The sequence below is a fragment of the Sceloporus occidentalis genome, unplaced genomic scaffold (genome assembly GCF_023333645.1).
Source record: "Sceloporus occidentalis isolate IW3139 unplaced genomic scaffold, rSceOcc1.0.p SCAF_9, whole genome shotgun sequence".
Lineage (NCBI taxonomy): Eukaryota > Metazoa > Chordata > Lepidosauria > Squamata > Phrynosomatidae > Sceloporus > Sceloporus occidentalis.
This window is the reverse complement of record NW_028316989.1, coordinates 14,740,681-14,763,659: the sequence shown is the minus strand read 5'-3', so window position 1 is coordinate 14,763,659 and position 22,979 is coordinate 14,740,681. Positions and strand designations below refer to the sequence as shown.

General features: G+C 41.7%; 1 protein-coding gene across 2 annotated transcripts in view; it reads left to right on the top strand.

Moving 5' to 3' along the window:
- Positions 1 to 1,426: 1,426 nt before the first annotated feature.
- Positions 1,427 to 22,979, top strand: part of TRIM29 (tripartite motif containing 29) — a 46,018-nt gene continuing 24,465 nt past the window's right edge. For both annotated transcript variants that reach the window (XM_089538554.1, XM_089538553.1), the window contains exon 1: positions 1,427 to 2,275. In XM_089538554.1, coding sequence (XP_089394680.1) covers positions 1,427 to 2,275 — 849 coding nt within the window. The remainder of the gene's footprint in view (positions 2,276 to 22,979) is intronic.

Here is a 22,979-nt window from a genome sequence, read left to right as displayed (position 1 = left end):
AACAGCACTCATAAAAACAACAACAATAGATAAAAACTTATGACCTGTGTTCCACCATTTCCCCCCTCCCAAAGTAGAGTTTCTCCTGTATTTCGGGAAAAGGAGGTGGAAGGAAGATCTAATGTGTACTAGCAATGAAACCCTAATGTGGAAAATTAAAAGCACAGAAACCCATAACGTCCTTATTTATTGAAATGCCCTGGCAGCTATTAAAAGCTTTAAAAGGTAGCTGGATGTTCAGATAAATAGGAGGACAATTCACAGAAGAAAACTCTCTCTCTTTGTGTGCACATGAGACTCAGAGAGCGAGAGATCTACAGCTAATAGGAATAAACATATAGGATGGGTATCTGCAGTTTGCTGACTGGGGTGTCAGAGTTGTGCACCCCTAACTAGCAAAAACAATATATTTTCAGTATCATGTATTGTGAAGGCTGGATGATAGTATCTCCGCCATTATTAGCACAGTCTTTCTCTCTCTCTTGTAATGGAACGTGCGCAGATTTGAAACAATTTTTTCCTCCATCAGATAAGTGAGATGAATACTAAAGTGCAATAGTTCAAAGCGTCGTGTCTGAAATAATAGAATCCTAGAATTGGAAGGGTCATCCATTCCAACCCCATTCTGCTATGCAGGAAGATGTCATCAAAACACTCCCCACAGCCTCTTATTGGCACTAAAAATGGCACTTGAAAGCTTGACATTCTCAACTGTCCTTATATTTTGTCCTCATGGAGACTTCAGATGGCACTCAGCTGATTTCCACTTTTTTGAGAACTGAGGCTGACGTGCTCTCCTCTAGCATCTTGGGTGAGCTACCTGGTTTCCAAATACTTTGCCTTCATTTGAATTACAAGTCGCATTCTTTGCATGAACATACGCACAAGTGACCCACCCAACTAAATGGCCTTCTACTACTCTGTATCTAATAGACTGCCCAGGCCTTCAAACAGATCATTCCCCGTCTGCCGTCAACAGATAATTCACTTTCAAAATAGGTGGCCAAACTGGTTGCTGCAGTCTCTTAATGAAAATTATTTTTGAAATAAATAAATAAAGTAAGTAAGTAAGCTGACACGTAAACAGTTCTTCATTCCCCAACCTGGTTCAACAGGAATGTGCCTGGGTGGGGCGGTCTTGTATAATTATCTATGTAGCTGGATCTCTTGATGCCTTTTGTAACATTTCGCTCCCTCTCTCCTTGGCTCTGCCCAGTATAATTCAGGTGTTAGCCTTCTCCTCCCCAATTTCCAGGTGTGGCATTTAGGTAGAGCCTTCAGTGTATTCCTCTTCCATTCCTTGCTAGGAGAAGAGCCGACAACGTTTCTGTGACAAAGACAGGTGAGGTTGAAATTTGACTGTTTCCTAAGTTGCAGGCCCGGGCAGAAAGCAAAGAGCAAAGGAATCTAGCCAAAAGCCTACAGCATGGAGACAGCAAGGACAAATGGGACCATTGGAAAGCAAGAGGAAGGGAAGAACCCAACTTCTCCTAAGAAGGAAGGAGGAGAAGAAGGGAAGAATGCCACCAGCCCAAATCGAGGGGAGAAAGACGTCAACAAAAACAACTCCAGTCCCTCGATGGAGACTGGCCAGCTGAAAAATTCTATTTATGCTGCGGGTGACTGGAAGAGGCCAATCATCCAGTTTGTTGAATCGTCCGATGAGAAGAGGTCAACCTACTTCAATATGGAGTCTGGGGAGTCTAAGAAGCCCAACTTCCCGAATTTCCCACTAGGGGAAACGAGGAGATCCCAAACGACCTTCCCAGAAAGAGGGGATCTGAGGAAGTCCTTGTTCAATATGGAAATGAAGAAGCCCTTTGCTAATGAAGGGGAGGTGAAAAAACCACTGTATTCTAGTGGGCCGATCTCCGATCTAAGGAAATCCACAGTCTCCCTCGGGGAATCAGGAGACGTCAAAAGAAGCAACTACAACAGGGCCAGCCGGAGTACCACTTCCAGGCCCCGAGTCCTGGAAGAGGTCCTTTGTGATTCCTGCATTGACAACAAGCAGAAAGCTGTCAAGTCCTGTCTGGTGTGTCAAGCCAGCTTCTGTGAGCTCCACTTGAAGCCCCACTTGGAAGGGGCAGCTTTCCGAGACCACCAGCTCCTAGATCCCATCAAGGACTTTGAAGCCCGGAAATGCCCTGTGCATGGCAAGACAATGGAGCTCTTCTGCCAGACTGACCAAGTCTGCATCTGCTATCTCTGCATGTTCCAGGAGCACAAGAACCACACCACTGTGACAGTAGAGATTGAGAAATCTGGCAAGGAGGTACTGTCCTGTTTTATTTCTTGTTTTTTGTGATGTTATGAAAACTTTACTCTTTCCTCCTCACCACTAGGAAAATGCATTTTAAGCCAAATTTCTATATATTTCTAATATATCTCATTATCTCAAATTCCGTTTGCAGGGCTATCCTTTCTTGTTGATTCTATGATAACCTGGTTGGTATGGGCATAATTCATCATTTGGATTTGTGCCCAAATGTATGAGCTCAGATTGCACTAAAATATGGGGTAAATGTTTCATGAAAGTCTATATAGCTGGTTCATTCACATGTTAAAGTTGTCGCTCAATGCTGCAAATAGTCAGGTGAAGAACATGCATATGTGAGCTTAATTTTCTTTTTGTTGTTGTCAGCCTTTAAGTCACTTCTGTCACGTTGTGACCCTAAGGTACATATCATGTTTTTTTTTGTGGCAATTTTTGTTCAGAAGGGGTTTGGCATTGCCTTCCTCTGAGGCTGAGGGAGTGTGGCTTGCCCAAAGTCAACCAAGGGTTTCTCTGGATGAGTGAGGATTCGTGGTTTCCCAGACTCTTTGTCTAACACTCAAAGTACTACGCCACACTGGCTCTCTCAACCTTAGAAAAAGGACAGTCAGGGAACACATACTTTAATAATGATACTACAATGGACAGTGCTCCAGCTTCATTCCTCAAAGCAGCAAAAACAAAAGGATGAAATTTCAGATGGCTCTTATGTCTCTCTCTGACATTTGGAAAACAAAACAACTTTGGACAGAGCTTGGGGGGAAATAGACAACTCCCAGCCTGTTCAGCCCCATTGCTATACTTACTCAGAGATTCTGGGAGTTGAAGTTCAAACATAGGACTTTTTCAGACTCTGGATTGGGGCATGCATGTTTGGACATCTGGCAACTGTGTCTGTAGAGGCTAGAGAAGTGGGTGATATGCATGTGGATAGCAGCTACAGCAGCTACAGAGGGAATGAGAGATGTGATGTGTATATTTCTTGAGCTGACACTGATAGGACAACAGTCTCAAGGGTGTCTTTGCCAAATTGCACATGTCGGATGACAGTTTCAGTTAACAATTTACAAGGTCCAGGTGACCAAGAGGTACAAATATGATGGATTTCCTGAAGGAGAAGAGGAGAGGAGCAGGTAATTTATGTGGCACAGCTTTTGAGTCACTGGGAAGATGATTAAATGAAAGGGAGACATGGCACCTTTGCCTTTCATACCTATGTAGCAGAGAGAGTTGTAGCAGGTGGTTCTACTTGTCCTGACATAGCACTGCAAGGTGAGTAAGGCTCTAGTTATTGAAAGGGACTTTCACTCTAGAACAGGCAACAGGCTTTAAAAAATCTCTTTTTAAAAAAATATCTACAAAATATCTGCCTCATGAAAAAAGTTGGAAAGAAAAAGGAAATATAGACATAGGCACAGTTGGAGTTGGACGGTGACTCCCAAAACTATTAACCATTGGTTACATTGTCTTGGGATGATGGGAACTGGAGTCCAGGAACACCTGGAATACAGCATGATCCACACTTCTGAGTTCTGGTACTCAATGGGGCTCACAGTCCTTCCCCATGGAAATTGACTTGTGATGACTCCAAGCTTTCTTGACCTACAACAGTATAATGAAGGGTGTGTGTGGGAAAGTCATGTTGCTGCTGCTACTTGTGAGTAGTTGGGAGTCAGAAATCCATCTTGGAGTATTGCAAATTATCCAGAGATCTATAGTAGACGAAAGCTTATCTCTCCACCTGTTGTAAAGACTCAGATATAGACTGAGCCTTTTCCATTCGCACCCTGGAGTTTATCTGAGGGCAACTCTTTTTTCAGTGTGAAGTGCCTTTGCAATTCATCATGGTTTATGCCATCAGTTCTCAGACTTTGGATACCAAGGTGTTTTGGGCTTCTTCCTTCACAAATCCTTACCAACAAAGCCACTGACAAGGTATTCAGTGGGCAGTAGTCCAAAAAAATCTGAAACACTGAAGGCTGAGAACAACTTGTTTCTGAACTGAGAGGAATATGCAGTTTGGGACATATACTATGCAACATTTGATTTTTTAAAAATAATATTTTATTTTATTTTATTTTGCACAGAAAATAGGACTTTGTGTACATGGAACAGCATTTTCTACACAGAAAAGAATTCCTGTGCAAAAATGTTATTTTCTGCTTAGAAAATGATGTCTTTTGTGCAGAAAAGACTGTTTATTTTGTATGACACCCACCAACATGTAAATTTTGCACAGAATTTGCCCAAATGACAAATAGACTCTGGAAATGGTGCAGCCTTTGAATACCATTCTCATTTTGGAACTTTTGTGTGAAACTTGGAAGAAGTTTTCCTTTTCTTTTTTTAACTGCACACTTTTCAGAGAGATTTTCACAGTGGAAAGAAAATTACTCAAAGAATGGAATCAGTGAAGAATTCCATCCCTAGTCCAAGGTTCCTTCTCTTCCATCTCAGGTTGCAACTGATAGGAAAGATCCCTTCATGATGTCTTGGAGATTTGCTCCCAGCCAAAATGGATGATGCTGGGACAGACGGACAACTAGTTTGGTATAAAGGAACTTCCTAAACTCCTGAGCACCATTTTGTTTGCTTTTTTTGTGGGTGTATGTGCCTTCAAGCCATCTGTCAACTTATAGTGACCCCATAAATTTCACAGGGTTTTCTTAGCCAAGGGAGACTCCAAGCTGGTTTTGCCAGTTCCAACCTCTGAAATGGAGCCTATGGCACCTGGTATTCATTGGTGGTCTTCCATCCAACATTTAACCGGAGCTGATATTGCTTATTTTCCAAGATAAGATGGGATCTGCTTACTTTTGGGTAATTAGGCTTGTTTTCCAATTTATTTGCCCTGTATACTGGGAAAAGCAGATCTTGGGAAAGATACCTATTTGGACAAACACTCCCCAAATCCCTGAAAAAAAAAAAGTGGGGAAAGTAATGACTATAAAAAAAATTAAATGAGAAGACGACATTTTTGGATGAACATTCACCAGAGTTAGCAACATTCCTTCTTCTAAGTTGTAAGCCTCCCCAACTTTGTTCTAAAGACATAGGTGTGGGCTGTGATTCACAGAAGGCATGCTGTGACTTGATGAGTGAGTTGATATTAACTGGAAATCTTTTGACCTAAATCTTATTGCTAATTCAGCTATAGATTGAAATATGTGTGTGTGTTTTAAAAAACTCATTGCTCCTTCACCATAGACGGGATATAAAATCTGGCAAGAGATTTTTGCGTTGAAAACGTACATGAGTTGGTAGCATGTGAGGCACTTAAAAACAGGAACCGAGGTCAGTCGCCCTGCCAACACCAAAGACGGTGTGTTAATGCCTCTTTAAGTCAAAGCCAAGAGATCAAACATCCAGAAAATGGTTGACCCAGTTTGAAAGACGCCAGGTGTTCTGCTCTGGAAAAAGCACAAGGCTGGCTTTAGAACAGGTTTGAAAAGAGTTAGATTTTGGAGGCCTGTCTTTTTTGGCATTGCAATTCCCAAGCTGATTTGTTATCTTTTTTATTCTAGCTGTTTAAAATTTATCCCATATCGTATCATACCTTCCAACATGTCACAGATGAAAACTGGGACCTGTGTGGATGTGCAACATGAGAGTGTGGTCAGGATGGCAAACAATATTAATAATTAAGCGCCCATAAACTAGGAGAAGCTGCAGCAGTTGGCTTTTGCCTGAGCCTACCGGGAAGGACAAGAGTCCACCCCTTTGTCTCTTCGCTGCTGAGTTTGCATTTGGAACTCAGATTGCAGCAATGGAAGTAGGCTGAGGGCAAAGGAGGAAAGGGAGTGGAGGAGAGAGAAACTGGGACATTTAAAAAGCTGTGGGAAAAAGTGGGATGGCAGAGGATTATTTTGAACGGTGTCCACCAAATCAGGGCAATTGGAGGTATGTAGGATCTGTGTGAGATTGCATGTGCCTTCAAATCACCTGTTGGCTTATGGAGACCCCATGATTTTCCTAGGGGTATTTTTTAGGCAAGATATCCTCAGAGGTGATTTGCCAGTTCCTTCCTCTAAAACAGTGGTTTGCAAACTTTGGTCTTCCAGATATTTTGGACTTGAGCTCCCAGAATTCCCGACTGCTGGTCAAGCTGGCTAGGGCTTCTGGCAGTTGAAGTCCAGAACACCTGGAGAAACAAAGTTTGGGAATCACTGCAAACATATAGCCAACAGCACCTGGTATTCATTGGTGGTCTCCCATCCATGTCCTTACCAGAGCTGACCCAACGATTCCACATGCAAATCATGCTACAGAAATCTTTAGGAGTCATTTTTATTAAAATACATTTTGCCACTGAATAAAACTTGGAGAAGGCAGCTGGGAAGCATAACCTTTTCATGCATGTTGGAGGGGGGGAAGCAAACCAGCAACTATCTCCATAAGGGCTTGTCTTTGCATCAAAGACTCATGATAAGATTGGTGATGCTGACACCCATCTTCCTCTTTGTCCTCAGTAAGCTATACTTTCCCCATTACCAGCCAAAGAGTCATCAAAATCTTCCTGGATTTATTACTTTCCAAAACGTTAGTTTCCTATAAGGGATCCTGGAAGGATTAGATGAACTTTCCAGCCCCATCATTCTGTTTGGATCAAAGGAGATGGTAAGACTCTGCAAGGTGTCGTATTACCAGCCTGATTATCCCTTAAAACGCCTTGCCTATGGTTTCTGCTTCTTTCTTCTTCTTTTTTTCACAAGTTACTTTTTTAACCTTCTCTCAAATCCGCCAAGCTCTCAGGCCTGCAATTTTAAGGAAACAGGGTGAGCGGTTGAAAAGGTGAAAAAAAACTAAGTATGAAACACAGTAGGGAAAAGAAAGATTACTGAATAAAATTCTCTTTCACGCAGAGGGAGAGACCACTGAAAGAGTTCCTCTCTCCTCGGTGAAACAGGCAAAAGAGTTCTACAAACAGAATTTGGAAGAACTTCCACAGAGGCAGGTCCTTTAAGAAAACACACACAAACACACATACACACACAACCCAACAACATGTTTTTGAAGGTTGTTTTTCTTCCTGCTTCACCGGTCTTAAAAAACAAGACAGAAGGCTAACAAAGCACCAGAAATATCTGACAACCATCCGTCTGCAAATAACAAAGGAGTGCAGGTCCACCCCTCATTGCGTGTCAGATCTCATCCAACGGAGGTGGTTTGAATTCCTCTCTTCCCCATTCCTCATTTCTTTTTTTCCTTATGTGGGGTTTAATGAAGTGCCTTAGAAGAGTCATTACGGGGTGTTTCTAATTTAAACAAAGTGTTTCGTAGATGAAAAACCTTGTTCAAAGAACTTCCCTTGCCTTTGATAGCTCACATGCTGGAGAGGGTCTGTTGGGAGTTCCCGCACTGGTTTCTAAAAGATTTGTGTTTTTCGTAACAAGTGTTCTCCTGGAGAACAAACAAGACTTCAAGGATGCACCTTGAGGAGAGTCTCATTAGCCCTTGCTGATGAAAGAAGGGTTGCGGTAATAAAGGGCTCAAGGATTCGGCATGCATTTGCCATGAGGTTCTGAGTTCAGATTGGGGACTCAGACGTAACTTGTTTCTTCTCCTCTTGTTCACACTTTGGAAAAAAGGGATTTGGTTTGCAATTTGGAGGCTATGGTTTCAGAGTAGGATTGGTGACTTTTAATTAAGAAGAAAATAAGGGTTTTGTTGGAAGATCAGCTCATGAGGATGACTGGTGGCTTCCATGTCAGTGAATCACATTTGGCCTTTAATATGAACTGTAAAAGAGCTATGTGAATATAGTTGTTGTTTTTGTTACTGTTGCTATCTGCCTCCAAGTTTATAGAATGGTAGAATTGGAAGAGGAGACAAAGATCATCCAGCCCAACCCTCTGATATGTAGGAATACACAGGGACCTGAAAGATGGCCATCCAGGCCCTTTTTAAAAACCTCCAATGAAGAAGACTCCACCACACTCCAAGGCAGCGTCTTCCACTGTCGAACAGCTCTTACCATCAGGAAGTTCTTCTTAACGTTGAGGTGGAATCTCTTTTCCTGTAGTGTGAATCGATTGCTCTGTGCCCCAGTCTCTGGAGGAGCAGCAAATAAGCTTGCTCCATCTTCAGTATGACATCCCTTCACACATTAAAACATGGTTATCATAAGTTGACTCCAACTTATGATGAGCCTCTCCTAAGGTTTCATTGGTAAGTTGGTTTGACATTACCTTCTAAGACAGAGGGAGTGTGACTTGTCCAAGGACACCAAGAGGGTTTCCATAGCTGGGTAAGAATGGGAACCCTGGTGGACCAGAATCCTTGGCCAACTCTCCCACCACCAAGTTGGATCTCATTGTTCATTACTGTTGTCAACGCAGCCAGCCCCAATTTATGTCAAACCAACCCTTGGGTTTTCTTGGCAAGATTATACAGAGGAGATTTGCCATTGCCTTCCTCTGAGGCTGAAAAGTGTGGCTTGCCCAAGAGGATCCAGCGGGTTTCCATGATTGATCAGGGATTTGAATCTTGTCCTCTTGGAGGTCTAGTTCAATGCTCAGACCACCACACAACACTGGCTCTGCTCTGTAATGTGCTGAATCTATTTTGTAGGATAGGATTCAGTACTTTGGACAACTGCTTTGAAGTTTAGACTCAAAACTGGAGCAGATTCACTGCCTCACAGACATGGCAGCCAACCACATCTATATATCAACAAAAAGAGAGGATTTTCGCTTTTTCTCTTTCTGGAAGACTGTGGCAGCTTTTTCTCCTTTCATGAACAGATTAATTAACTCTTTTCATCAGTTAGTTACTTGTAATTAACCACTTTTTGCAATTATAAAGTCATGACTACTGTTATGTTCTGGTTGCAACTTGACAACGGAAACTCATTCTTTTAGTGCGGTGACTATAACATTTCAGTTACTTCTATAGTTGTGTAGTTTGGACTATGATTCTGGGGACCAGGGTTCGAATCCCTGCTTGGCCATGGTAACCCGCTGGGTGACCTTAGGCAAATTGCACTCTCTCAGCCTCAGTGGAAGGTAAAAGCACCCCCCCCCCCTCGAACAAATCTGGCCAAGAAAACCCTGGGGTAGACTTGCCTTAGGGTTGCCATAAAATGGAAGTAACTTCAAGACACACAAGAACAACAACAAAATGTGCCTTCAAGTCAACTCCAACTTATGACGGACCCTGTCATAGGGTGTTCTTGGCTACCTTTCTTTAGAAGAAGTTTCCCATTGCTTTCCTCTAAGGCTTGGAGAGTGTGACCCAAGAAATGGCTACAGAAAGTTCCTAGGAGTGGTCATGTCTAAATTGTTTGCCATCTACTTTGGACTGTTTCCGTTACAAGAAGTTACAGTTCTGCTTCCAACAAATAAATGGACAAAAAGGTTTGTCAACAACCCAAGGGTGTATGTTCATAGGAACCTTTCTGTGTTTACTATTTACAGTATTTATGTTTTCCTCCTGCTCAGTTGGTCCGGTGTATTAAGTGTGCCTTTATCCATGTTGAGCTGACTTTTTAAGTTGTGTGTCATTTGTGTGTGTGTGTAAAGTCCTTTGCATGTGGACTTCCAGCTTGTGTTTCATGCATGTTTTTCTCCTTGGTGTATACTGTGTAACTTATTGGTGTTTTATATTTTTTTATTTCATTACTACAATCATCCCACCATTACCATTTTGAAACTATGTATATGTTATGTTTTTTCTGTACATGTGAATTACAGTCCAGTAACATCTGGAAGGCTGCAATTTGTACATCCCCGACCTGGAAGCTTAACCTTCCTGTTGAGGTAAACAGAGATCATTATTGGTTTTGTGTCTTATGTATTAGCAGTCCTAGAACTTGGGACATTTTCCTTATTGAACTATAACTCCCAGCATCCACTGGTCATACTGTGTGAGGCTTCTTGGGACTGTAGACTTAAAAAAGAAAACCTTTCCAAGCTCTGGGCATTTCCCATTACATCTGGTTGACCAGATGGAATCCCAGACTAGGAAGACCACTCTCATTTCAATCTATATGGAATTGGTCCAGTCTATATGAAATTATAGTGCTTTCTTTGTTTGTGATGCAATAAGACTTGTCTTCAGTTGGGAATCTGTCTACTTGGTTGTCTTTACCCTTAGAAACCATATGGAGTCATGAGCATAACTGGGGCATCTCTATGCATCAATAATAATGGGAAATGTATCTTGATTTTAGGGCCAGTGTGGTATAGTGGTTTGAACATAGGACTATGAGTCTGGAGACCAGGGTTTGAATCCTGTCTCGGCCATGGAATCCCACTGGGTGACCTTGGGAAAGTGACACACTCTCAGATTCAAAGGAAGACAAAAGCAAGCCACCTCCAATGAATCTTGCCATGAAGGGGCATCAGAAGTGGGAAATGAAGGCAAACAACAGCAACAGCAACAACCTTGATTTTAGCCTTTGCATAGTTCTATGCTTGCACATCAATTGTTCATTGGCCATAGAGCAGGCCAAAAGCAAATCCTGAGTTTAAAACCCAAGGTCCTGAAGTATTTGGATGACAGGGGTGGGAATAGAATAACTAAATGGATTTCTTTTTCGTAGCCCATCCCATTGACCTAGAAGAGTATCTCTGAATTGGTATTTTATACCTGTCAGTTCTTGGAAGGTTTTCTGAGGTCACCTGCTGAGTAGCATGATAGAAATTTAGGTAATGAAGATATAGCAGGAGATCAATGGAATTGATCAGACTGAGTCATAAGTTCCCCAAAAAAGTATTGGATAGCATGTGGTAGAAAGAGAGTAGTGGAATAACTGAGAATTATACCACTGTTATTCTACTTAAACTGTAATGGTTCCATCTCAGGGATCTACCATTTAGTGAGAAGTCTTAACAATTCTCAGCCAGAGTGCTGCAGTGCTTCACCAAACTACAAACCCCAGGACTCCATCGGTTGGAACCACAGCAGCTAAAGTGGAGGCATTGTGCTACTGTTCTGTAACATGAATGCTTCCCAAGTCAATAGATCCTACATATAAGAAAATTGTGTTTGGGAATTGGTGGAGCTCACTTTATGGTCTCTGTCATCCTTTGCTCATTGGTCTCTGGGATCAAGATGGATAAATAAAACCAGGGACAGAAGACTGCATTTTGCTGATCCAGGCACAGTTGTAAATCTGAGTGCTAACCTTTGCAAGATTCAAATTTATATCTCCTTCCCTCCTTTTTATGTCTAGATTGCTCAACTCTGTGTGTGTGTGTTGTGTGCCTTCAAGTTACTTCCATCTTATGGCAACCCTAAGGTGAATCTATCATGGGGTTTTCCTGGCAAGATTTGTTCAGAGGAGGTTTGCCATTGCCTTCCCCTGAGGCTGAGAGCATGGGTCTTGCCCATGGTCACCCAGCAAGTTTTATGGCCAAGCTGGGAATCAAACCCTGATCTCCAGACTCATAGTCCAACACTCAAACCACTATGCCAATGCAATGCTAGAAATTTGGAGAACTGAAGGAAAAGGGGTTTTTTGTTGTGTGTATGGGGGGTGAATTCTTATTTGGGTTGTCAGTGCCCTCACCCATCTCCCATCACTACACCCTGCCCATTTTTCTATTTAAAAAAATGTTGTTGAATATTCTTTCCATTCCTATTTCCATGAAGATGGTTGGGGTTATTTTCACTCTGTTTCTCCTTTTAAGCTCTGAAGGCATATTTACAGCCAATTCCTGAAGGTGGTGCAGTGGGACATTTTCTGGTATCATGAAAGTAGGAAAGAACTGAATCTCACTGCCATTCTCCCTTTGCATTTCATAGGAAAGTAGGAACTAAAAAAGTCCAATCTGGGAGTTCAGAAATCAAGAATAAGCTGAGAGTTAGGGAAGGCTGTCTTCGGTGATGGAAAAACACAGCTAAACAGGGAGCTTGTCACTCTTAGGTCCAGGCTATCTGAATGACTTTTCTCCTGGGCCTTAGATTTGCAAGAGAGCACTTCTCTTGATTAAGGATGTAATTTCTTTTCTAATTTTCTCCTGGAAGAAAGGCACAAGTGGCTTTTAGCAATTTTCTTCTTACTGTGAGAACCTCCTTGAAAACTTCAAACTTTCCAAAGACTATTTGCAGTGCCAGACTTATACTGTGCACAAAACCTCATGGGGCTGTTTTGCACAAAAAAGTGCATAAACAGGCTGCATTTTCCATGCAGATAATATATATTTTTTCTGTGTAGAATAATGCTTCCCCCTGCCTCTTACCCCAAACAAGCAAATTTGGGATAGAATAAGAGTTGAACTGCAAAGATCCTTGTCTGTCCAGGTCAATCGATGTTTCTTGTCATGTGAGAAACATTTTTCAACCCTTAAAAATATTACCAAATATTCTTTCCATTTGAATCTTTGAAATGTTTTCAGAAATCCTTGGCTTCAGAGGTACAGGTTATAAATGATCATGAGAGCCATACTGAGCTTGGAAATGTTATTTTTATGTAGATACCTTTATGTAGATAATTGCATTTAAGTCAGCTTTGACTTATTTTATTTATATTATTTTATTTCAAAGTTTTATATCCCACCTTTCTCTCACAATGGGATTCAAGGAGGGCATGACAACCCTATGAATAGAAAACCTCCAAGTTTGTTATCAACAGCCCTGGTCTGGTCTTGCAAAGTCAAAGCTGTGGCTTCCTTGATGGAGTCTATCCACCTGGAATGTGGGTTTCTTCTTTACACTACAAGCTCAGAATGCAAGGGACCATGGTGGATGGAGGATTCTGGGAGCTGTAATCCCTAAACATACTTTGTTAGGATGCAGCTTTGTGTAATGTCAGGCAAGTGAAACATGGTTAAAGAGGTAACTAATCCTCTTTTAGAGATCAGCGTGATCTCTCCTGTTTCTGACATGTCTCAAAAGTGCTTTCAGTCTTGCTGTGGCTCAGCTCAAGAGTGTATTCAGTGAAAACAAAGGAGGGGGGGACCACATTCTGCAGTGCTTCAAGAGCATGATTTTCAAGATAGGTTTTATTGTGCTCCTGATGTGGCACAATAAAGCAAGGCTTGCCAAACGCCAACCTAAAGGAGGCTCTCATGTCTCTTGTGTCGTTGTGGAGAGGCAGGCTACAGGTACATTGTCTCAGGTGATGCTGTGTTGTGACAAAAGAAAGATGCACCTGTGTATTTTTGTTCCTCCTATCCCCACCAGGCAGCTGTTCAAAGCATAACAGAGAGGCGTGTTTGGTTCAGGAGCTGGGAATTCTCAGTGCTCAGTGCTACAGATCATGGGTTGGGCTGGAAGAGGAGGTTGCTGTGAAAATAGTTTATGTGCCGCAGTCACCAAATGTGTCTTGTGGGAACTGGCATCCCATGTTGCTACCTTACTTCTTGCCCAGCAACTGCAGGGACATTCAGATCAGAATTGCCTGGCTGCTTTAGGGTTCCCAGATCTCAGGGTCCGGATCATCTTCTCCAGTCCTTGAGGAGGAAACTCCGGACAAGAGTGCCATATCAAAAAGGGTGTATGTGCACACATATGTGTGTGTTTAGTTTTGATTTGAATGGAATTTTCTGTGCATCTGTGGTTGATACCACAGTATCACAGGTATTGTGCTCAGTGGCTACCTATTGTAACATGACATTGGTAGCTTCACTAGGATCCAGACTCTTTTGATACCACAAGGGACCAACCCTAGGTTTTAGTTTGGGCCCTGGAATCTTAGAATCTGAGACAGTTTTGATCTGGAAATCCTGGGCTGAAATGTTTACACAACAGGTTTTTTCAGGTTTGATGTATAAATTGAATATAAGCAGAGCCATCATGGTACAGTAGTTTGAGTGTTGGAGCAGGACTCTGGGAGATCAGGATTCAAATTCCTGCTTGAGCATAGAAACCAGCTGGGTGGCCTTGGGCAAGTCACATTCTCTCAGTCTTGGAGAAAGGCAATGACAACTCCCATCTGAACGACTCTTACCAAGGAAACCCTGAGATAGGTTTGCCTTAGGGTCTCCATGATTTGAAGGTGCAAAACAACATCTAAGTCGTACTCGGCCACTTCTACCATTGATTTCAAAAACATTATGCTTTCTCTTTCCCTCTCATTTGTATGAATATGACTGTTTTATTTGTGCGTCTGAGTTCATTGGACTTTTAACTTACCTCTAAGTATCTTGAGACAGTGATAACTCTTAACAGTCCATGCATCCTTTTTGTATGATAAGTTTAATCCACCCTCATTGGATGTACATCTGGTTGGATGCATGATGGGCTTTTTGGTGGGCAATCTCAAACAATGGCATTCTAAAGGAGGCTTGTTCAACTGCTTCTCTGTTGCTTTTCTATCAGCTGGAAAGATTACTTTATTCAATCAGGCCTTAGACATTTAAGGTGGACTGTGGTTATTTAAAACAATTTAGAAATATTTCACTGGAAAACAAAATCAGAATCATCCATGCCACAGTATTTCCAGTTTCTATTATGAAAGCTGGACAATAAAGATAGATGAAAGGAAGAACATTAACGCATTTGAAATTTGATGCTGGAGGAGAGTTCTGCAGATATCATGGACTGACAAAAAGACAAATGAATGAGTGATAGAGCAAATCAGATCTGAACTGAACTACTAGGTGGCAAGATGGCTCAACTGAGGCTATTGTACTTAGGATATATTTCAAGACAATGTGACTGAATGGAAAAGAAGACAGTGCTTGGGAAAATGGAAGGCAGTAGGAAAAGCAGGAAACCCGACTATGGATGGATTGATTCAACCAAGGAAGCCATGGCCCTGAGTTTGTCAGACCTGAACAGGGCTGCTGATAACAGGGTGACTTGGATGTCTCTCATTCATAGGGTCTCCATACATTGAAATTGACATGATGGCAAATATCAACCACAAATGCAGTAATACAAAGTGCGTACAGCATTACATTAAAATTGGATAACAACAGCAACAACAAAAACAGACAATGCCTCTAGATAAAAAAGGAAAATAGGAAGAAAGAAATTACCGAACCTGTTCCGTTTATCTAAAATGAAGGGCAGAGCACATCTTTCTACTTTGTAGAATGAACAGTATGCAAGTGGTGATTGACATACTCAACAAATGGGGACCAAACATTAAAAGCTTTCAGTCATTTATACAGCCTTCAGCATTTGAGACGGAGCTGTCAATTTCCCCATTAGAGCAAAATTCCACAGTTGTCGAAGGAGATTTAACTGCTTGCATGTTGGCTCATTGTCACAGAATGCCCTCAGTCCACTAGGCAACAGGTTATGAGAGCTGTAGTCCCCCCAAAAAAATTAACAATTCTTAGCTCAGAATCTCAGAGGTTGCATCTGCATTGTAGAAATAATGCAGTTTGACATGACTTTAGTTGCTGCAGTTCCATCCTATTTGTAGTTTTAAGTCTTTAGCCTTTCCTGCCAAAAAGTGCTACACATCTCAGGATTCTGTAAGATGGAGCCATTGCAGTTAAAGTGGTGTCAAATTGCTTTATTTCAACATTGTAGATGTACCCTTAAACAAATCCAGCTTCTGCTTCCAAGGAAAACAGGTCAGGGAAAGATGGATAAAAACAGCTCAAACTCAAACCCCTCTCTTTTTTGTGCCTTGTTGCTTCCTTTCCAACAGTCTGTGAGGTCCTCCTGATCAGGACTGGATTGAACTATTTGGACAATTAAATAAACAGAACAGTGGCCGGGTCCCAGCTGGGGAAGCCTTCTGTAGCATAAGAATTACTTGGAAGCTTCCCAGTGTGAAACCAAAGCAACAAATAACACAGTTGTTAGTATCTTCAGACAAATCAGGCTAATACAGGGAAGTATAGCATTATGAGAGAGAAAATTCATTTTTATTTTTGGCATTGCAAGAGAACAAGATAGGAAGCTTTCTTTTTCCAAGTCAAACATAATGGCTTGAGTTCAGTTGTTGTTCATTCTTTCACTTGTACTGCACCTTTCCCCTGACCCTAGGACCCAGGACAGCTTCCCAAGTCCAAACAAACCCATGTAGAAAGACGTACCAAGTCATAGATTAAAGACATGCAAAAATGATTATGAAAGTGCAATTAAGTTAGCCATACAATTAATACAAATCCAGCCAAAACATTAAGATAAGCAAAACAGCACGCTATTAAGAGTCCTGGCAACCTATTCCTAAAAGCCTGTTGGACCAGAAAAAGTTTTCAGTTGCCAACGGAAGGGCAGCAAATTAGTCCTGACTGGAATAGACCCATTGAATCGGTTGTTGAATAGTGAATCAATGCTTTGGTAAATCCCATTGAGTCAGTGAGTTACTCTAGTTGGCATTAACAACAGCAGGATTCAAGACAATTTTGTTTGCTCCAGGGGCCTTTTCACACTACACAGTTATAGCACTATGATTTTACTTTAACTGCCTTGGCAACATCCAGTGGAATCCTGGGACTCCAAACTGCCTCCCCAGACTACGAACCCCAGAATTCCATAGGTCATTGTCATGGGATATAAAGTGAATGAATGAATGAATTAAAATTTATTTATATACCGCTATTCCTATATAGATCATAGTGGTTTACAACATAAATGATACAATTATAACAACAAACAATAACGTGGATTCATAGTGCTACAAGTGAGCAGTGTGAAAGGTTCCAGGGGTCTACAAAATACGGCTCTGAAAATGTATTGCATTTTCCTGCATTCCTGGCCATTCATGATATTGGCAAGGGCTGATGGGACTTAGAGTACAAGACCTTAACAGCCACATGTTGCCCATTTTTTATCTTAAGGACAGCATCTGTCCAGGGTTTTAAACCAAGGCTATATAATACAAAGGCATTTTCCTGTTGTCTAATAAAGGGCTAAGCAACTAATCTTCCAAAGCTACCGGATTAAACTTCCCATCATTTCTCATATTCATTGGTTCTGCTGGCTACTGGAAACTGCACAGGAATGATGGGGGGCTTCCATCTCAGTGGAATAGAGAATCAGCTTTGAGTCTTAGTCCTAACTTCAAGAACCTAGTCAAAGTGAAGACCTCATCCCCAAAGTAGGTTCTATAAAATGGATAGTGCTTCCAAAGCACATTCTTAAACCTGGAGTGGAATCACCATCCCTTTGACGTGGATGAAGTTGAAGCTCAGCAAGATCTAAATGCTTTGGACTTCAACTCCCACAAGCCTCAGAAAGCATAGCCAATGGTCAGAGACTGTGGGAACTGGAGTCCAACATATCTGGAGTGTCACAGTTTGGGAACCACTGATCTAGAGGGCTCCAGGTTGCCCACCATTGACCTCCAACTTGATTGTTGAGAAGCTGTGGACTGAACCATATCTTTTAGTTTGAGCCTACTCCTGATTTATGTCATCCTTCTCATTTTCATTTTTCAAAATGACTTCCTCCATCCCTTTTGTGATCTTGTTTAATACGAGAAAGCACACTTCTCCCACCCCTTTAATAAATCACACGGCTTTGGTGTCTTCCATTACCTGCTTCACTGCTCACATTTCTTCTTCCACCTGCCCACCTTTCCCTATGTGCTTGCTTGGAATGCGCCATGCAGGTGCATCTTCATGGTTCCTTCTGCATAAATCTTTGGGTCGGGCACATTTCAATTGGAATAACTCCGAGATGTGGGCTCCTCTAAATTACTGATGAAATTTTCATTTACAGCCACTACTTTCTCCCACAGAGATGGATGCTGACACACCTTCCAGTCCTCTGAAAATTGGGAATGATTAAAAGGGTTGGAGCTTCTACAATGCATTAATAAATGAAGGTTTAGAAATCCCTGTGGAATCCATGGTGATGACAAAAATCTATAAACAGTCCTTCCTTTCTTCCTTCTCTCCTCCTTGAAATTTTTCAAGCTCTAACTGAGAAATGGTTGCTTTTGTTGTGTACCTTCAAGTCATTTCTGACATTTGGCAACCCTAAGTTGAACCTATCATGGGGTTTTCTTGGCCAAAATTGTTTAGAGGTGGGTGTTGTCATTGACTTTCTCTGATGCTGAAAGAGTGTGACAAGCCCAAGGTCATCCAGAGGTTTTCCATGGCTGATTGGAGATTCAAACCCTAGTCTCCTGGAGCCGCAGTCCATTATTCTAATTGATATACCATGCTGACTATCAGAGAATGTTATAATTATCTAATTAATAATGTACTAATCGCCATGCTGCCACCTCAGTCTTGTGCCAATTTCTGCATCTTTTGGATAGGGGCTGTTGGAATGTCAATGTTTTTCATAATCAGGATGCGACAAGTCTTATGCTCAAGGTGAAACCTTGGAAATATTAATGTTTGGACTAGAGCTCTCAGAATTCCCAGTCTGCAGTGGTCAATGGCCATGTTGGGATGAGAATTTGAGGAGTTGTAGTCCTTAAAGTAACCATTTTCCCCCCCAAAGCCAAAATGGTGACTGTCATGGCTCCCTCATAACAGGCACTATGTAAAGCATTTTTTCCTAGGGATGCAAATAATTATTTTCCCACATATCATTGGCATCATGGCAGGGTCATATTTTTAAGATTTGTTAGAGGAAGGCTGATCTGGTGGTTAAACCTTATTTAAGCATGTCTTCCATTCACGTGGTAGCTAAAGCTACAGGTAAGGGATTTGGTTTGATGTAGTCAAGAGCTATGCTTACCAAAGAGCCATTAGTGTGTCCTGTTGGAGTGTTGGACTGGGACTCTGGGAGTCCAGGGTTAAAATCCCCACTCAGCCATGGCAACCCACTGGGTGAGCTTGGAAAAGTCACAGTCCCTGAGCCTCAGCAATGGCAAACCAGCCTCTGAATAAATTGTTCCAAGAAAGTCCTACGTGATATGGCCCTGATCTGCACTGCAAAATTAATACAATTCCATACCTCTTTAACTGCCATGGCTTCATGCTATGGAATCCTGGGATTTGTAGTTTGGTAAGATATTTTGCTTTTTCTGTCAGAGACCTCTGGTGCTACAACAAACTACAAACCAAGGATTCCATAGCATGGAGCCATGGCAGTCAAAGTGGTGTCAAACTGCATTATTTCTGCAGTGTAGATTAGACCATGGTCTCCATCAGACAGAACCAGCTTGATGGCAACTAATAAGTACTTACCCAGGACTTAGAATCTCCTAGCCTGGGAGATCTAGTCAGAAAAAGCAACCCTAGTCCAAAGATGTCCCATCCAAGAGCATCTAAAAAGTAACATTTGTAAGCTATGTCTGTTCCCCTATGCACCTCAAAGAGAACCTCTCTCATATTTCTAATGCACATGGAAGTTTTCCTAAAACATACTTCCTATGCCCTGTATTGAAATGAGTACCAGGAGACCATGAGATGGTATAGACTATCCTTCATAAGCTCTATTGTGGTGGGAGAAAAGAGCTTGGGAAAACTACTTTTTTTGGACAATAACTACTTGGATTCTGCAGCACATATGGACCATGGGCAACTGTGGTCAGCATGTACATGGAGATTCTGAGAATTGCAGTCTTCCAAAGGAACTTTCCCAGGCTCTGGTGTCTACTGTGATGGAGCTTGTGAAGGCAAGAGGTGGACTGTGGGTCTTGGACCTGGGTGCAACATCTTGCTTCCTCACTGTTCCCATCGACTGGCCTAGGGCAGGTTATTGCCAGGAAAGCATGGTAAGGATAAAATGCGATGAAAGATTTCCCTGCCCTGAGCCTTTGGGGATGTGAAAGCAATTATCATATTTATAATAAAAAGGGTGTCCACCCAGGAGATCTGATAATGTTGACTGTGTTCCTCCCTCTCCATAAGTCATTCAGCATATGGATGGGCGATGTTTATCTACATTTTGGATTTATCGCAGAAGAGCCTCCCTTTATTAATAGCATAAGCTTATAGGAGAGTGTTCCTATTCATATTCTAAATCTGGCAGAGGAAAATAACTCACTACTTGCCTCCCTTTTGTTTTCTGGTTCAAGTAAACAACACAGCTTCCGAACTGTAGCTGCTGTTCAGGTTAAATAAGTGGCACTATATGTTCATGAAAATGTGCTCCAAAGCAGCACCTTGGCAATTTTAATCAAGAGAGTGGAGCAGCGAGATGGAGAGGAAAGTGATGTGTGTTGCGCTTTAATTCATGGAAAATTAAAGACGGCTTATTGTTGGCATTATCCCTAAGTGGAAATGCTGGAAAGGAAATCTGGAGGAGAACTGAGATAATGAAGAAGCGGATAAAAAGATAATTTATATAGTGCTTGGAGGCCTTCAGAGCTCTTCATATGCATTATTTTAGCTATCCAATAGGAAGATAAATTTTTGCAAGCAGAGTTACACAGCACTTGCACTGTACAACTCTTCTGCAGACTTGGAGCACTTTCATTTATTTGGAACCACATGGCTCTGTGCTGCAATAGAGAGGTGGTTGTTGCTATGTGCTTTCAAGTTGGCTTTGGCTGCATATGGACTGCAGAAATAATCCAGTTTGACACCACTTTAGCTGCCAAGGCTCAATGCTGTGAAAGTCTGGGAACTGTAGCTTGCTGTGGTACCAGCGGTCTCTGACAATTCTCAGAAAGCCACAGTATTGAGCTATGGCAGTTAAAGTGGTGTCAAATGAGTTTATTTCTGTAGTGCGGATGCAGCCAAAGTCTTATGGCAACCCTATCATAGGATTCTTTTTGGCAAGATTTACTCAGAGGAGGTTTGCAACTGTTTTCTTCTGAGGCTGAGAGAGTGTGACTTGCCCAAGGTCATCCATGAATTCTCATGACTGAACAGGGATTCAAACCCTGGTTCCCAGAAGTTGTAGTCCAACACCCAAACTACTACACTACACTGTTTAATAAATTTAGAGGGGGGTTTATTTGTTATTGGCCTCCAGGTTTACTAAAACACCAACAACCCTCTCTTAGGGGTTTCTTGGCAAGATTGATTCAGTGGTTTGCCATTGTTTTCATTGTAGGATGAGAGTGTGTGATTTGGGTGGGCTTCCAGAGTTAAGCGGAGATCCAAACTCTTGGGCCTGAAATACTAGGGTGCATCTACACAGTAGAAATAGTGCAGTTTGACACCACCTTTAAGTGCTGTAGCTCCAGCCTATGGAATCCTGAGAGTTGCAGCTTTGCAAGGTTTTTAGTCTTCTCTGCTAAAGAGTGTTGGTGCCTCATAACTTTACAAATCCCAGGATTCTGCAGGGTAGAGCCATGGCAGTTAATAATGGTGTCAAGCTGCTTCCTTACTACAGTATATATGCACCCTTGGACCCCCTAGGAAATTATTATCTCCCATATTGGGAATGTGGGGATTAGCTTGCCTAAGACCACCGAGGGAGTTCATGCCAGAAGCAAGATTAAAACTAGGCACTTCCAGATTGGTAGCCAGGTCCTGACTTCTACACATGCTCTCCAATATCCATGTTAAGAATTTTTGCAAACTCAAGAGAAATGGATGTAGACTCTGGGAAAGTTCTAGGAGAAAAGCAGAATATTTGAAAGAAAGAAAGATTTAATTCAGTACTTGGAAATATTTGCAATGCACAGAAAACCACAGGTCTGATGCAGATGAGGCTTCCACTCCTATTCCCTAGGCATTCCTTCCTACGCACTCTCCACCTTTTTACCTTTTCAAAATTGCTCCTGAAGTTGTTTCTGGGACACTGATATGAACTGGTGATTATGGATGCAATTCCTTATCTTGTCCTCACGCACAAATATGAATATTCTTAACATTTTCTCTCTGTTGGGTGACCAAGTGAGGGTTTTATTTTTCATTTACTAAAGAGATTATTGACACTTGCGAGACTTTTGCATGTGCAAATTTTATACAAATTACTTTCCTGCTGCTTTTATGCACAGCCTTTCTAAAAGCAGAAGCACTGGCTTGGTGGCTAGGCTTACATCTTTTGGACCCATTAATTCTGTCCCTCAAGAGACTGGAAGCTGCTTGCACCAAAAGTGCTTGTTTCGTCCTTTCTTTTCAAGAAGGAGAAATTTGACAAATCAGAATTATCTGGCCCTCCAGATGGGCTTGGACTGTGACTACCATCAACCCTAGACAGCATATGCAATGGTGAGGAATGCTGGGAGTTGCAGTCAACAACATCCAGAGGGCTGTGTGCTTCCGACCTCTACTTTAATGTGACCCACAAGAGAGTTCAGAGCTCTGAATTGTCTCCCTGTATTGTTTTAAACCACTTGTTGGGCAATTTCTGCAACTCTAATGACAGAGCTAGGGAAGTTACTGTGGAACCGAGTGTTAATTTGCACATGAAATTAATTCACATAATAGCTCCTGAATTAGCGATACTGTGTAAATGGAGCCTCCAACTTTAGACACAACATGTATATTCAATGCCAAGTTAAATTGTGCATGTTTTAATTATTGATACTAAATCAAATTAATATTGGGAATAATTTAATTCCATTTTACTATTTACTTTTGGGTTTGTTTATTTACCTGTGCTGTTCTTGATTTAAATTATAAGCCATCTTGAGTCTTAATTTTGGGGAAATGGCAGGATATTAATGACAACAACAACAACAACAACAGCCTTTGCTCATGTCCTGTTTTTGATCTTTCTAGAAGTAGAAAATGGTGTCCATGCTGGACCCAAGAAGCTGCATTGGATGAAACTTTGCAAGGCGATCCTTGCTGCCATTCAGACTTGCAGTACTAAGACTGATGGACCAAGACTCTCATTCATTATGAGACAATTTCTCTCCTTCCCATGTTTATCATGTCCCAACTAGGAGTCTCAGACTGTTTAATAATAATAATAATAATAATAATAATAATAATAATAATAATAATCTTCCACTCAACCCATCTTTACCTTACCTTGATCACAGCACTGAAGG